General features: G+C 41.5%; 2 protein-coding genes across 2 annotated transcripts; one reads left to right on the top strand and one right to left on the bottom strand.

Moving 5' to 3' along the window:
* Nucleotides 1–10,214: 10,214 nt before the first annotated feature.
* Nucleotides 10,215–10,847, bottom strand: LOC124134345 (ras-related protein Rap-2a-like). The gene has a single exon (XM_046499110.2). It carries the CDS (start codon nt 10,845–10,847, stop codon nt 10,215–10,217), a length of 633 nt encoding a protein of 210 aa, XP_046355066.1.
* A 1,272-nt stretch (nt 10,848–12,119) lies between these two features.
* On the top strand, nt 12,120–14,832 carry LOC125378054 (histidine-rich glycoprotein-like). The gene is made up of 2 exons (XM_048392858.1): nt 12,120–12,164; nt 14,026–14,832. Exons 1-2 carry the CDS (start codon nt 12,120–12,122, stop codon nt 14,830–14,832), a joined length of 852 nt encoding a protein of 283 aa, XP_048248815.1.
* The last annotated feature ends 1,963 nt before the right edge of the window (nt 14,833–16,795 follow it).

Below are 16,795 nucleotides of genomic sequence, written 5' to 3'. Positions count from 1 at the left end.
TGCTTGCCGTAAAAGGCGACTATGCTTGTCGTAAAAAGGCGACTAACGGGATCGAGTGGTCAGGTTCGCTGACTTGGTTGATGCAAGCCATCGATCCCAATTGCGTGCTGACCCGTGGAGATTCCGGGGTAGAATAGGTCTTCAGCAACCCATGCTTGCCGTAAAAGGTGACTATGCTTGTCGTAAAAGGCGACTAATGGTCAGGCTCGCAGACTTGGTTGATGCATGCCATCGATCCCAATTGCGTGGATCGATTCTCATGATATCAATCACTGGATTGCCTGGTCCAGGCTCGATTATTTACAGACCGCCGTCATAGAGCTGGAATATTGCTGAGTGCGGCGTTAAACAACAAACAAACAAACAGTTGTCAATTTAAAAAAAACAATCTGGGTATACGTTCTTTTGCCCCTCAGTTTATTTAACAAAAACAAAATCAAACCCTGTCCCTGGTCTATAGCGATTATCTTTTTACATATACCTCGCATTGTAGGAAAATAAATAATGTTCCTTTTTCTTGGAGAAAGATGTCCAAAGAATATTATTTATCTTATTTATTTATTAACACCTGTTAGTGTTGAAAAGATAATTGCTTCCATCGTGCTCAACTACACTGTCGTTCAGACAGTTGTCTACAGGTAACCATGGTTATCGTCCAAACTGATGATTGTCCATTCACATTCATTTTAAAATTGTCTTTGTGTGAACAATATCGGTTAAATGAAGACTGACGTGTGACATGATCTTGCATGCCCCCTACCATGTTTGAATTGTTTGTGTATTTTGCGAATTTATTGTTTTAATTTCTTACTGACTAAACGCAAGTAGAATTCATATTTTGGATATAATATCGCTAACTTAAGACATTTACATTTATGATAAATGAACTGAGAGGTATAGTTTCTTTTGCTCCTCAGTTTAGACATATTAAATAAAGATAAACGTCAGACGTAATTGTGAGTGTTTATTTGTTGTTTAACGCCGCACTCAGCAATATTCCAGCTATATGACGGCGGTCTGTAAATAATCGAGTCTGGACCAGAAAATCCAGTGATTGACGTCATGAGCATCGATCCACGCAATTGGGATACGATGACATGCATCAACCAAGTCAGCGAGGCTGACCACCCGATCCCCATCACCACAAGCATAGTCGCCTTTTACGGCTAGCAAGGGTTGCTGATCTCGTAATTGTGATTGTGATTCGGTGATTGTCCACAGTGAGGAAGAGGAAGATGAAACTTAATTTATATATTAATTTTGATTTAGGTTACAACAAGGTATCATCACTATTTTATAGTGATTCTACCATGAATTTGGAATTTACTCGATTCCGATTGGTCAATAAGAGGCTATTAAATCACAATAAACCCCCTCTGATTGAAACTGCTGGTTTGACGACCACATCACCGCGGAAGCTGATATTCACAGAATAGTACTTTTTCAGTCATTGTCGGTAGGTATATTTAAATAATTATATCTACAATTACAGGTTACAAAATGCTCAGGTGCAGTTACTACAATATTCAAAGGACGTGTAGCAATGCATTTCGTGCAGTAAACACGATAGAAATCTACAAAGGGAATGTATTTACGTTTTGGAGACATCAGAAAACTTGGAATTTTGGCGCTTTTCTATATACGACTGTGACGTCATAGCTTTTGCGTCACAATGACCGATATGACGTCATAATGGTGACGCGCGATGTAGAGCGAAAGCCTTGCAAAGTTTGCTTTGTTTTCTTTACGGATGCCCACCTCATGTTAGCTTACCAAGTTGCCGTGCTTATATGCTTTCAATGCCAGTCATATGTTCGAGTGAAGTATTACGATGTAAACAAACTGCTTGAGTATACACAGCACCATATTTTGTTCGATGATTCCGTAATTCAGATCGATAACCCACTCAAAACGCTGAACTCAACCCATGCCGCTTCACTCAGTATATTTGCTAACAAAAAAGAGTTCGCATTTTATTTACTCATGGTAGAATGGAAATAAACATACTGTGTTTTCAATGTAGAGCAAGGTAACCTGTAGATTTAACCGCGCTAAATTGAACATTTGAAACCTCACGCTGCGCGTTCGGTTCCAATTCAATTTAGCGCGGTTAATCTACATTTAACGTAGCTCTACATTGAAAACACAGTATGTTATCTCCTAATTCATAAATACATGATCACAATATAGTCCGAATGGTTCAATCGACTCAATGGACCCGTGAAGATCCGAGGAAGATAAGGTCTTCAGAAACCCCTCCTTGCCGTAAAAGGCGACAATGCGTATCCTAATTGCGTAGATCGATGCTCATAATGTCGATCACCAGATTATCTGGTCCAAATTTGATAATTTACTGACCGCCGTCATAAAGCTGGACTATTGCTGAGTGCGGCGTTAAACAAGAAACAAACAAACAAACAATCGACTCAAAGCTTTTCGTAGAGATTTCTTTTGGTAATGGAAAGGGTTTTGTCGCTTTTTTTACAAACCTATGAACGTATCCACTCATGGAGAGGTTAATTAAACACGTTTGTTACATGTATTTCATTACTCGGGGTAATAATCGCTTTATTCCTGATGATCGTGGTGGAGAATACTTGATATGCATGTGGTTTAAGTTCAGCATGTCACGGATGGACTGTTCACTTGCGATGCTGCAAGGAGTTGTCTAAACATAGTTTTATTTAAGAAGAATATGGAGCCGTACTGGCTTGTGCGAATACCTTTCCATTACAAATTATATGAAACTGGGTCTAATTAAATATACTACTCAATGTATGCTAAGGATAACATTTTAATGATATCCAAAGTCATCCAACAAATTGAAATGTCCCGGTACACAATTATTGGGTAACCCCTATAGGACCCCAGTTTTATGAATGAACCGATCTCCATGTCCTACAGTGGGCTACGCTGACAGGTGTGTGCTACATGGATGAATTCTGGCTATGTACGTGAGACCGTATGCTTGTGCAGTCAGACTGAACTTCATCATCATGGGCGATAACGCATGATAACGGCATATGACGCGCGATAACGAGTAGGCACTGATATTATTGTAACAAATAAACTTACTTATTACTTGCCCGTGAAGAGATCACCCGTTTAATAAACATACAGCTGTATTACACATTGTGTAATACCAAAACGCGTGCTTGTGTACTCTCGGAACACGGTTCACGAACAAATATTAAAAAGCTCTCAACATCGCTTGGCTTATTCAAAGACATTGCGTGTGGAGTTGATAGATCACTGAGAGGAGCTCATGCACACTCGATGACCCCAGCAACCTTGTTGCTAGGGTGACGTCACATGGCATTGTTTCGCAGATGGGTCTTGCAACAAAATTCCACAAATTACGTCATCGGGTATTGTGACGTTATTGTAAAGTTTGAGGTACAAGGCCCGTTCCACAAGGCGATCGTATTGTAGCGCAACGACAGTCGTTAGTCTAAGTTAAAGTATGTGAGTTGCGATAGTCTTAGCCCTACGATAATTTTGTGAATTCTAAAGGTGGACCGTTGTATGGTATTAAATTCATACCTTTTAACTTTTGACGTGTTTGAAGTATTATTCTGTTAAACTCAATTGGACTATGCCGTGGATCGCGTAGGTGTCAGCTAGCCTATTCATACTCAACAGTATAATTCTAAAAACGTTGTAAATGGCAAGTAATAAATAAAATACTAAACTCGCTCCCGTGTAAAACCAATTTTATGAAACTCGCGAATAGTTGTGGTATCTGACTCGCTTTCGCTCGTCAGATACCAGAACTATTCACTCATTTCATAAAATTGGTATTACACGGGAGCTCGTTTAGTATTCTATATTTAGAGCAGGAGATCATTATCGGTATTGGCTACTCAGGACGCCCTCTCAGGACGCCCTCTCAGGACGCCCTCTCGGGACACCCGGTCCTTCCAGCAACTCTACAGGAACTCAGCAATGTTCTCACTGAGGAGTGGGGCAATCTTCCCTTGGCAACAATCCAGTCACTTATTGGCAACATGAGATTACGGTGCCAGGCTGTGATCGCATCACGTGGATCGCATACACGCTAATCAGCGTAATGAAAATGACCTTGGTCTATTGTGTATATTTGTACAGGTCTTTCACACACCCCTATATTTACGGTGCTTAAGGATCAACGCATGACCACGTCATAAAGAGTTTTGGCTGCAGACGAATGATAGTCACCAGGCGATTCAGGCAGACTGGGCGGAAGAGAGAGTGACAGACCTCCTGTCACCGTCACCCAGGAAACTTTACCTGCGTATCCTCCATCTGAGGAATGATATTACTGGGACGTCATTATCTGAGACAGTCATCCTGTCAGTCGATGGTTATAGGTCCTGGGTACAATAACAGGGCGTGCAGACCACTAAGAGACATATCTCCGACACTGCAACGCTGGTAGAACAGAAACTGGCAAAGAGTCATGTAATGTTATGTGGGTTATCTTGAATCAGGGGTAACTATTGTATCTATACAAGATAGACTCATTGACTTGGAGCAATCTAGTGTAATCCTCCATCTTGGTATGCATGCATTTAGTACAAGGGATATAACTTTACATATCATACAGATCTCAATAAAGTGAAGCACTCATATAATCTCGCAGATTTGCCACAATCACTACATCTTCCTTCTAAAAAAATGAAAGTTAGACGTTAAAGTTCTACACATATAAAAGCCCAATTAAAGGTTTGTCAACATAAGTACAAACTGCAATGAAATAAAACAGTAAGCACATTTGCTTGAACGCCGTCATATAGCTGGAATATTGCTGTGTGTGGCGTTAAACAACAAGCAAACAAACAAACAAACAAGGGAGATAATTCTACATGGCATACAGATCTCAATTATAGTGAAGCACTCACATAATCTGGCAGATTTGCCACAATCACCAATCACTTCAAGTCATGTTCACAGGAGATATCAGATTCAAGCTTTTCCTGGCAGGAGTAAGAATTAGTGTCAACCTCTGATAAGGAGAAGGTTGTTGCATCTATGTCAAGGTGACATTTGTAGCCCTGTCAATGCAGCGTCATTAGCCCTTCAATGCGGCATCTTTAGCCAAGTCAAGACAGATCTGGTGATTTTGGAATGAAACATCACTGGCGATGTTACAATGACCAGCCTTGCTACCCTCGGGCTGCACTACAGTTTTTGCAACAGAACAGGACATACCCTGTTTCCACAAGATAACAGAAGGCTCCATAAGACATCCTACCTTGACCAGCATCTGTAGCCCTGTCAATGTGGCGTCATTAGCCCTGTCAAAGATAGCATCTGTAGCCCTGTCAATGTGGCGTCATTAGCCCTGTCAATGTGGCATCTGTAGCCCTGTCAATGTGGCGTCATTAGCCCTGTCAAGGTGGCATCTGTAGCCCTGTAAATGCAGTGTCATTAGTCCTGTCAATGTGGCATCTGTAGCCCTGTCAATGCGGTGGCATTAGCCCTGTCAACGTGGCAGCTGTAGCCCTGTCAATGCGGCATCCTTAGCATTGCCAAGGTGGCATCTGTAGCCCTGTCAATGCGGCATCATTAGCCCTGCAATGCGGTGTCATTAGTCTTGTCAACATGGCACCTGCAGCCCTGTCAATGCAATGTCATTAGCCCTGTCAAGGTGGCATCTGTAGCCCTGTCAATGCGGTGGCATTAGCCCTGTCAAGGTGGCATCTGTAGCCCTGTCAATGCGATGTCATTAGCCCTGTCAAGGTGGCATCTTGAACCCTTTCAATGCGGTGTCATTATCCCTGTCAAGGTGGCATCTGTAGCCCTGTCAATGCGGCATCATTAGCCCTGTCAATGCGGCATCATTAGCCCTGTCAATGCGATGTCATTAGCCCTGTCAAGATGGCATCTGTAGCCCTTTCAATGCGGCATCATTAGCACTGTCAAGGTGGCATCTGTAGCCCTGTCAATGCGGCATCATTAGCCCTGTCAATGCGGCATCATTAGCCCTGTCAATGTGGTGTCATCAGTCCTGTCAACGTGGCACCTGTAGCCCTGTCAATGCAGCGTCATTAGCCTTGTCAACGTGGCATCTGTATCCCTGTCAATTCAGCGTCATTGACCCTGCAATGCAGCATCTTTAGCCAAGTCAAGACGGATCTGGTGATTTTGGAATGAAAAATCACTGGACAGTGTTACCTTGACCAGCCTCGCTACCCTCGAGCTGCACTACAGTTTTTGCAACAGAACAGGACATACCCTGTTTCCACAAGATAACACAAGGCTGTATAAAACATCTTACCTTGACCAGCACAATCACCTTCAGAACTCTTGTGGGATCACCTTGACCATCCAATTAGAATAAGACCAAGTCACCCACATGTCGCCGGACATATTAAAAGATGTTTCAAATTCCACGACTTGTCTCTATGTTATTTTACGTACGCTTCTTCTCTCACACGCAGTATCTCGTGCGCACACCTGGGAAATGTGAAGTGGATAATTTCTAAAAAGACTTTTTGTGACGCCACCTCGAGGGAAGACCTTCTTGCCCCTTGACTGAACATCAATTTATATTTAAAACCATCTTCACCTCCTCAGTCCACTTAATTACATTGTTGACTATCCCTTTCTACACTACTCATCAACGGGACTCTTGCTTCCTTGACTGAACATTAATTAATATCGAGATGATCGATATCTTTTGCAGCCAATAAACCGTTCTAAAATTAAGTTCACAGCCTCAGTCCACTTGATTACATAGTTGGCTAGGACCCGCGATACTTATAGTGAGGATAAGTTAGCACAGACCCTCTGAGGATAATGGTGTCGAATCTCATTTCTTGTGATCAGACGTATCACATAATCTTCACGAGATTTTGTTTTGAAGCAGATGGAGGCATTTTTTTTTTACAACCCAATCCCATTAGTGGCCTCTTACAACAAGCATTGTCGCCTTTTACAGCAAACATTGTTTGCTGAAGACCTAATCTAACCCGGATCTTCACGGGTCAAATAATAAAGTTGGTTTATTATACTAATGTAGATCCACAGGAATCAGTCAATGGTTATAGATCTAATAAATATCTGCAATATGATAATTTGTACAATATATTGCGTTTAATTTGTTTTCCAACAACATGTTGTCCGTCAAAAGTTGTTTTAGATTAAATGGTTGAAACAATATTGTTACATATTTTATCACTAAATTACTCAAATCACTAAATCACTCAGAAATATTCCAGCTATATATGACGGCGGCCTGTAAATAATCGAGTCTGGACCAGACAATCCAGTGATTGACATCATGTGCATCGATCCACGGAATTGGGCATCAAGCAAGTCAGCGAGCTTGACCACAAAGATCCCATAAGTCGCCTTTTACGACAACAATAGTCGCCTTTTACGGCAGGCGTGGGTTGCTGAAGACCTATTCCACCCCGGATCTTCACCCCTGTTTTTAGTGATGAGGGGAGACTATCACATTTGACTGAAGCTAACATTCTCTCCTGCCTTGGTATTGGAATCTGAACCTAGTGAGATGTCTCTATTGAATCTTTATAATCTAAATGTCCTATTCTGTTTCCACCATACAGACTATACCATTTTTCCTGTATCTCAAACGAAACCAAAAATAGCATGAACAGGGCAATACCCCATTTACCAAAACAATATATGGAAAATAATTGCCGTAAAATGAGATTCGAACCCAAACGCCCTCTCGATGGTGTTGCGGGTCCTCATATGGGCGGTGGGAACCTTTCTTCTGGTTGATTCTATGGCTCTTGTACAGGTGTCAGTATCTAGAGTCTGCATGCATACCAGCAATACAATATTGTTCATGTAAATACGGTGGAGAGTAGAAGAGAGTGAGTGAGTGAGTGAGTGAGTATGATTTTACACCGCTTTTAGCAATATTCCAGCAATATCAAGGCGGGGGACACCAGAAATGGGCTTCACACGTTGTACCCATGTGAATCGAACCCCGGTCTACTGCGTGACGAGCGAACGCTTTAACCACTAGTCTATCCGACCGCCCCAGAGTAGAAGAGAGGTATAACACTATTACATCCTCATTTAATTAATTTACTAAATTATATAGATTAATGTTAAGCTATCTATTTAGAACTTTGTTAATTAATTAATAATAATCGGCAATATCTCTTCGTTTAACGAGCTCGTTGAAGACTCATTGTCATATTTGGCATTCCTCTTCATTGCCACAATTATGCCTATGTACCCTAATGGCGTATAGCGTGAAACGCTCGTGCAGGTCGTGCTTATCGTGTGGAACATTCTATTAGTTTGAAGGGTCTACGTTTGTTCGCTTCTCTCGCTCCCGTCAATATCTGCTTCCCCTGAATAAATCATGGATCCAATTTAAATTGATATTCAGTGTGAATATACTTGAATGCTGCAGAAAGGTAATAAATATAGAAAATCAAATTTATGATTGGATGTAAATCGATCAGCTTTATCACTATGTTAAATCTGGCACATCTTCTACTATCAGCGTCAAGTGGAATGATTTTCAGTCTCGGATAACAGGGGCACGGTTGGCCCAATCGTCTCAGGTGCCGCAATTCGCTTTGTAGAGTTGCGTCCCTTGGGCACGCCAGAAACCTATCATTGTGGGTTCGAATCCAGGTTCGCCCCAATTATATTTCTAGGTTTGTCAGCACCATACCCGTGCTCGTGGGTTTCACCGAAGTGGTAAACATCTTATACCTGCATCACTTCAGGCTCTCCTCCCACATTAAGCTGACACGCCATGATATAACTGGAATAATGTTAAAAGCGGCGTTAAACCCAACTCACTCACTCACATAGGATGATTTCCGTTTTCTACGCCATGCCTCAAACCCTCAGCAGAACGTTGGCCGCGTCCAAACATAACCTACTGTCTTCAACCTCTTTGTAAATAATATTTTATGTGGGAACGTTTTGCTCTGATAGTCGACTGTAGTAGAGTAAACATACTGTAAATACGGGTTCCATCTTGCTTTCGAGCTCCGAACAATAACTATTTCAATGCTATACCGATGTTTTCAGGGTCCCTTTTTAATATAGAGTGAGTGAGTGAGTGAGTGAGTGAGTGAGTGAGTGAGTGAGTGAGTATGATTTTACACCGCTTTTAGCAATATTCCAGCAATATCACGGCGGGGGATACAAGAAATGGGCTTCACACATTGTACCCATGTCGGGAATTGAACCCGGGTCTTCGGCGTGACCAGCGAACGCTTTAACCACTAGGCTACCCGCCCCCCCCCCCCCCCCCCGCCCCCCCCCCCCCCCCCCCCCCTTTCTCAATATAGAACTATCCTCCCTGATACCGCGCATCACTGAATAGAATTACTGATGTACTATGATTCACATCTCGTGAATGTGTTTCATAGTTTTCATAACGATATAACGATTCAGTACTCAACTATTTCATGGTTTGGTTTGAAAGACAGATGTAACACTCCTCGGTCTTGGTCGGCATTGTACAGTAGCGGAGACTGAGTTACCCATGATATAGTCGGAATCGTACAACAAATTCTTATAAAATAAAAAAAACAACAACATAATTCCAGGTAATATTATCCATAATAAATGAGAACAACACGAAATTGAAATGACGAATGATTTTTATTAATTTGTTAACAACACCAATGATAGACACTCCTATCTTACATTCCTTGTGCACACATCTATTGACGAACAAAACTGTAAATGGATTGCATTCCACGTAGTATGTGATGGTGAATACGTGCACTGTCATCAACTTTCTACAACAAGACATACAATATACGGGCGAAGTCAACATCATAGCCACATTAGGCGACTAACGGGATCGGGTGGTCAGCCTTCCTGACTTGGTTGATGCACGTCATCGTATCCCAATTGCGTGGATCGATGCTCATGATGTCATTCACTGGATTGTCTGGTTCAGACTCGATTATTTACAGACTGCCGTCATATAGCTGGATTATTGCTGAATGCGGCGTTAAACAACAAACAAACAAACCATCGTAGCCACATTAGGTTTGGTAAATGAAATAACAGGACGAAAAGACACTGAAAATTACCGATTGTTTGCTTGTAAAACCAGATAGTGGTCAACACGTTCATTCAACAAACTAAATGAGTTACAGCGTAGCACTGTAAAAATCAAGATAATTCAAAGTTACCCTTTGTAAAAAGCGAGTTCAGTACGTCGTGGTACCGGGTCTCATTTCAACGTCACCTGATCTGCGTTTAACATCAGTATTACATCATGGCTGACATCGCCCATCTAACGCTGACGACAGGGGGAAATGGAAGCCCAACTGCCTCATCACCATCTTGAAGACGTCGCACACATCTTCGTAGACTTTAGCCGACACTTCTAAATATATATGGCCCCAGTTGCTTTTCACTACAGCTTCAATAAGTGCTCGATGGACGTGACGCTTGCGTTTTTTCAGATCCAGCTTGTTCCCTACGATCACAATGGGGACGTTTCTGCTTTTGTTCAGGGCCAGTATTTCGTCTCTAATGTCCTTGACAATTTTGAAGGAGTGTTTGTCTTGAAGAGAATACACCAGAATGAAGGCATCACCTTGAAGCATAACGCGTTGTTTCGTAGATGATCCCAGCTCAGCCCCCGAAACGTCCAACACCTCCAGCTTGAGGCATTGATCTTCCAACTGGAAGTCTTCCTGGTGGAGGTGGAGACCCGCTCTTTCCGGGTCAGACCTTAACCTGCCGTACATAAACTGCTCAGCTAAAGTTGTTTTACCTACTCCCGGCGGCCCCATGACGACAACGCTGAGCACAGACTCTCTTTCTGACGTCGACTTCGACGGCGAGAGGGATTTCATCTTCATCCGACGAAACAGCTTCATGAACTTGGATCCGAAAGGCATCGTTCAGTGTTAGTGCAGCAGTGGAGTTCCTGGTAGAGTAATGTTGTAAATCAATACGTGAGGTTTTATAGTGCCATCTGTCGTCAAAACCATTCTCATCGTCTCCTAGCGACAGCAATGATAGTTGTTTTTGTCACACCTTGTTTCTGAATGCTGCATCAATAATGTATGTATGACAACAGTTAAGTGACTAATCATTTATAAGTCGTGCCTACGTAGAAGATAGTAAGTCCTACGTGCGAGATACAAAGTCCTTCGTAGGAGATACTTAGAGAAAAACGGGGACACGGGTGGCCCAGTCGTCTAAGGTGCCGCGATTCGCTGTGCAGAGTTGCCTCCCTTGGGTACATCAGAAACCTATGATTGTGAGTTCGAATCCCGGTAGGCCCCGATTGTGTTTCTAGGTTTGTCATCACCATACCCGTGCTCGTGGGTTTCACCGAAGTGAGACCTGCATCACATTAAGCTTACATGCGGTGATGTAATTGGAATAATGTTAAAAGCGGCGTTAAACCCAACTCGCTCACTCACACACTTAGACAAAAAAAAATCACCGTGGCCCTACTACGCTTCCGTAAATTCTTAATTCCGATCAGCGATCAGCGATCAGCCAGTCTGCCCGTCCGTCCGTCCGTCTGTCTGTCCGTAATCATTTCCTTTTCCGGGCCAGAACTCGAAAATAATTCAGTGTATTTGATGGAAACTTGGCAAATCTATCAGCCACATACTGTGGTGACTTTTGCTATTTAGGAATTTTAGAATTTTATATTTTTACGTTTCCATGGCAACAAATTGGACTTGGGTTCAATAAGGGTGGTGTTCCTTTCCAGAGCGTAACTCAAAAACTGTTAAATGCTTTCTTTAAAAAACTTTGTATGTCTACCAGGCACATACTGAGCTGGTGCCTTTGCTATTTTAGAATTTTTTATCATTTATGTTTCCATGGCAACAAGTTGGACTTAGGCTCTAGAGGGTAGAGTTCGTTTCCGGAGCATAACTCAAAACCCATTCAATACTTTCTAACAAAACTTTGCATGTCTATCAGACTCATGCTGAACTGGTGCCTTTTGCTATTTAGGCATTTTAGAAATATTTATTTTTTTACGTTTCTATGGCAACAAGTTGGACTTTCATTTTGGGTGGGTTCACTTATGGAGTATAACAAATTAACTGATAAATATTTCCTTGCCAAACATTGCATGTCTATATATAAAGCACATACTGAACTGGTGCCATTTGATATTAAGGAGTTTTAGAAATGTTTATTTTAGAATGTCCATGGCAGCTATTTTTGACATGGGCTCAGAGAAATGTTGGGTCAGTTACCTGGTTTGGGACCATAACGTGTTAAAATGGGCGGGGGATAAAGATGACTTCATTGACTATGTTACGATGGTTTTGTTATTGTTTCTTGTAATTTGTCATTTGTTTGTATAAAAAAACCCACAGAAACACACTTGTTTTACTTTCCATTTCATATGGATGCGACCATGGTGGATCTTTTGTGGGTAAACAATGTATGCTTCTTCAAGAACATTCAACTGTTGACTCATCACACACAGAATTACACATTAACTTGTGGTTACTTTACAGACAGCTGCCGGGGGGATTTGTCATCTTTCTGATGACTCTTGTTTTGAGTTCCCAAAACATATCCACCTTATTCCTTTGTTCCAGCAAGAAAACAGCGTCATCACTATCCAACCCCCCCACCCCCCACCCCCCACCCAACAAAGTCTAAAACATTCTACGTAGAACTCTGAAGTTGGCAGTATGTTCCCCATGATCCCCGCGAGCTATTAGTGAGTGAGTGAGTTGGGTTTAACGCCGCTTTTAACAGCATTACAGTTATATCACTGCGTGTCAGCTTAATGTGGGAGGAAAGTCCGAAATGATGCAGGTCTCAGACGTTTACCACTTCGGAAACCCACGAGCACGGGTATGGTGCTGACAACCCTAGAAACATAATCGGGGCGAATCTGGATTCGAACCCACAATCATAGGTTTCTGGCGTGCCCAAGGGACGCAACTCTGCCTTAGACGACACGGCAGCCTTTTGCGTTACCCACAGCGGAACACCGGAGAACAAGGTGGCCACACTATCCGACGTGACTCAATTCGTTGAGCTGGGTTGTGTCCCTTGGCCGTCCCAGGATCCGCTGAACGCGGGTTCAGCTCCCAGCATTATGCCCGTCCTCGTGTATTTCACCCTCTTTAAGCTGCCCTAGCAGACAGACGTCGACAGACAGACAGACAGGCTGCCCCAACGTGATATATTGACATACCGTTCAAAGAGGCGTTATAACAAACCTGCGCAATGGCTCCTACCACTGTTTCATAACTGTTTCATGACTTAACCATTGAAGTCCTCACACCTGAACACTGAATGTTTTCAGCTGAGGAGACCCAGTTAAAGGTTAAAAGTAACCCGTAGGCCACGCGGTCCTTAAGTACGGCATGTGTTATGCTGTCAATTACCATGTAAACAGGGGGTTAAGCGAGCCGACAGGATAGGTGACAAGAGGTAAACATTGTAGAGATGATAGTCAGGTTGTGGCCGAGACAGTCACGCACTCGGCCGCTCAGTACAGCCGACGGCATGGGAAGATATGATAGTCGTGTTGTGACGAATCTGAAAAAGAATATACCCTCAGTATGTTCACTCTCTTGTACTTGAGAGTTTGCGAATGAAAATCCGGGGTAGAATGGGTCTTCAGCAACCCATGCTTGCCGTAAAAAAAGCGACTATGCTTGTCGTAAGATGCGACTTACGGGATCGGGTGGTCAGGCTCGCTGACTAAGTTGATGCATGTCATCGAATAGCGTGGATCGATGCTCATGATGACAATCACTGGATTGTCTGGTCTAGACTCGATTATTTACAGACCGCCGCCATGCATATTTATTCGTAAAGAGGATTAAGTGTCAAAGCATTTCATTTGACAAATTGATTTTGATGACATTCTCAGAAGTCGGAAGACCCAACAGAAATTGTGTATGAAGGGCTGACCATCGTTTCAGTGTTGCAAAAATATTTCTTCATTGAAATCACAAGGAACATATTATTTGTCATAAGGGACATAGTACCTATCATAAGGAACATAATGCTTATCATAACGAACATAATACTTATAACGAACATAATACCTGTCATAAGGAACATAATACCTATCACAAGGAACATAATACTTATAAGGAACATAATATCTATCATAAGGAACAAAATATTTATCATAAGGAACATAATATTTATCATAAGGAACATAATATTTATCATAAGGAACATAATTATTATCATAAGGATCATACTATCTATCATAAGGAACATAATATATATCATAAGAAACATAATACTTATCACCAGGAACATAATACCTATCATAAGGAACATAATACCTATCATAGGGAAAATAATACCTATCATAAGGAACATAATATCTATCATAAGGAACATAATACCTATCATAAGGAACATAATACCTATCATAAGGAACATAATACCTATCATAAGGAACATAATATCTATCATAAGGAAAATAATACCTATCATAAGGAACATAATATCTATCATAAGGAACATAATACCTATCATAAGGAACATAATACCTATCATAAGGAACATAATACCTATCATAAGGAACATAATACCTATCATAAGGAACATAATATCTATCATAAGGAACATAATATCTATCATAAGGAAAATAATACCTATCATAAGGAACATAATATCTATCATAAGGAACATAATATCTATCATAAGGAACATAATACTTATCATAAGGAACATAATACCTATCATAAGGAACATAATATCTATCATAAGGAACATAATACCTATCATAAGGAACATAATATCTATCATAAGGAAAATAATACCTATCATAAGGAACATAATATTTGTCATAAGGAATATAATGCTTATTACAAGGAACATAATACCTATCATATATATTGGGGCATTGGGGCCTATTACAGAAAATAGTACAGTGATAGCACATTGGGCAAATTCACCGACAAATGAGGCTCCAAGAAAATAATGTCAAAATGTCAAATGTAAAAAATACAAAGACATTTTACAAACAAGAATGCGATGAGGATTTGTCATAGCAGTTATGCCATACACCTATATTGAAGTAATTTTGAGATGGCGTGTGGTTAATCGAAACCCCACATGGGTACATGTGCGCAGCCCATTTCTGGTGTCCACCTCTGTAATATTGCTGGAATATTGCTTAAGGCCTAAAACTCAACCTCTTCACTCTCCTCGTGGTTTTCAAAGAGTAAGTAAGGTTTCGCGCCGCTTTTAACAATATTCCCGCGATACCACGACATGGTAACACCGACAATGGGCTTCACACAACTCTGTAACCATTATGGTACTCTACCCTTTCAATATAAAAAGTGGAAGGTCGGTGATTCGATCCCACCAACCCCCCTCGCCCCTAACCAACCCCACCCACACCCCACACCCCACCCCCCACCCCCCACCCACCCCCCTCGCCCCTAACCAACCCCACTCACACCCCAAGAGCGACGTTTCGGTGTAGGTTCTAACTTCTAACCTGTATATATACTTGTCAACCATACTCTGTACATCACTTGCTTGATAACGGTGTTAGAACCTACACCGAAACGTACGTAGCTCTTAATTCTAATAAAGAAGTTGTTCATCCATAAATCCTATCCTTACTTATCCCAAAATGCTGTTATTGTGCCTGGTGCTCGGCATTAAGGGGATAAATCAAGAACTCCGAATCAAGATCGATATTGTGAACAATAATCCACGCTTCGATGACAAGCAATCAATCAATCGAGCCTGACCACCCGATCCACTTAGTTACCTCTTACGACCAGCATAGGTTGCTGGTGACCTATTCTAACCCGTATGTCCGCTGGGGTATTTTTGTAAATACAAAAAATCGGACACCTAATTCGTATAAATAGCATGTGACAAACACATACTTATGTTATAATCTCCACTGCAATTAACTAAACGGCGATGGTGATCAAGACAAGTCCAGCTTCCCACTGATCACAAAATGCGGAAAAAACAACCACAGATAGTTGGTATGCGTAGTATGCTAAAGAGTCAGGTAAGCTCACAAACAATGTCAGAGTTGATAATGTGTGTGTGTGTGTGTGTGTGTGTGTGTGTGTGTGTGTGTGTGTGTGTGTGTGTGTGTGTGTGTGTGTGGTGTTGATTAACGCCACACCCAATAACGCAATAATCCAGGTATATGACGGCGGCCTGTAAATATTCGGGTCTGAACCAGACAATCCAATGATCGATATTGTGAGCAACAATCCACGTCGTCGGGGTACGATGACACGCGATCAAACAAGTCGCCGAGCCTGACCACCCGATCCACTAAGTCATCCCTCACGACCAGCTTAGGTTGCCGTGGAACTAAAGATTACTGATGTATCAGGCTTATGACAATGACATGTTTAAAATGCGCAATAATATCCTTTCAGATATGCATTATTTTAGAAAAAATGAATGTGTATGACGTTTGTTAAAGGAGACCCTGTATTGGTTTTACACGACACTTTAACTAGTGTACTTGCTCATACTAATAAGGGGTTAAATGTAATAACAGTAAATTCATAATCTGTTTGTACCACATAAAAGCTACCCATGACCGATTACGTATGAATGCTTATGACCTTTTAAAACAACCCGTCAAGTTAAATAACAGTTATGTTCATTATTCATATGTGTTATATATTTCATTATATATTCCCCGTCATATAGCTAGAATATTGCGGAGTGCGGCGTTAAACAACAAACAAAAACCAAAACATTATATTTCCGTCACATGCTCAGATTGATATCTTACTTACCACATGTCTTCTATACATCACAAATAGTAATAGAAATAATAATGCTAATGGTTATGATGATGATGATGACGATGGTGGTTATAGTAACAATACCAGCTTGA

The sequence above is a fragment of the Haliotis rufescens genome, unplaced genomic scaffold (genome assembly GCF_023055435.1).
Source record: "Haliotis rufescens isolate VD_foot unplaced genomic scaffold, xgHalRufe1.0.p SCAF_11, whole genome shotgun sequence".
NCBI lineage: Eukaryota > Metazoa > Mollusca > Gastropoda > Lepetellida > Haliotidae > Haliotis > Haliotis rufescens.
Note: the sequence above shows the minus strand (reverse complement) of the source record. Positions and strands in the feature narration are given on the sequence as shown.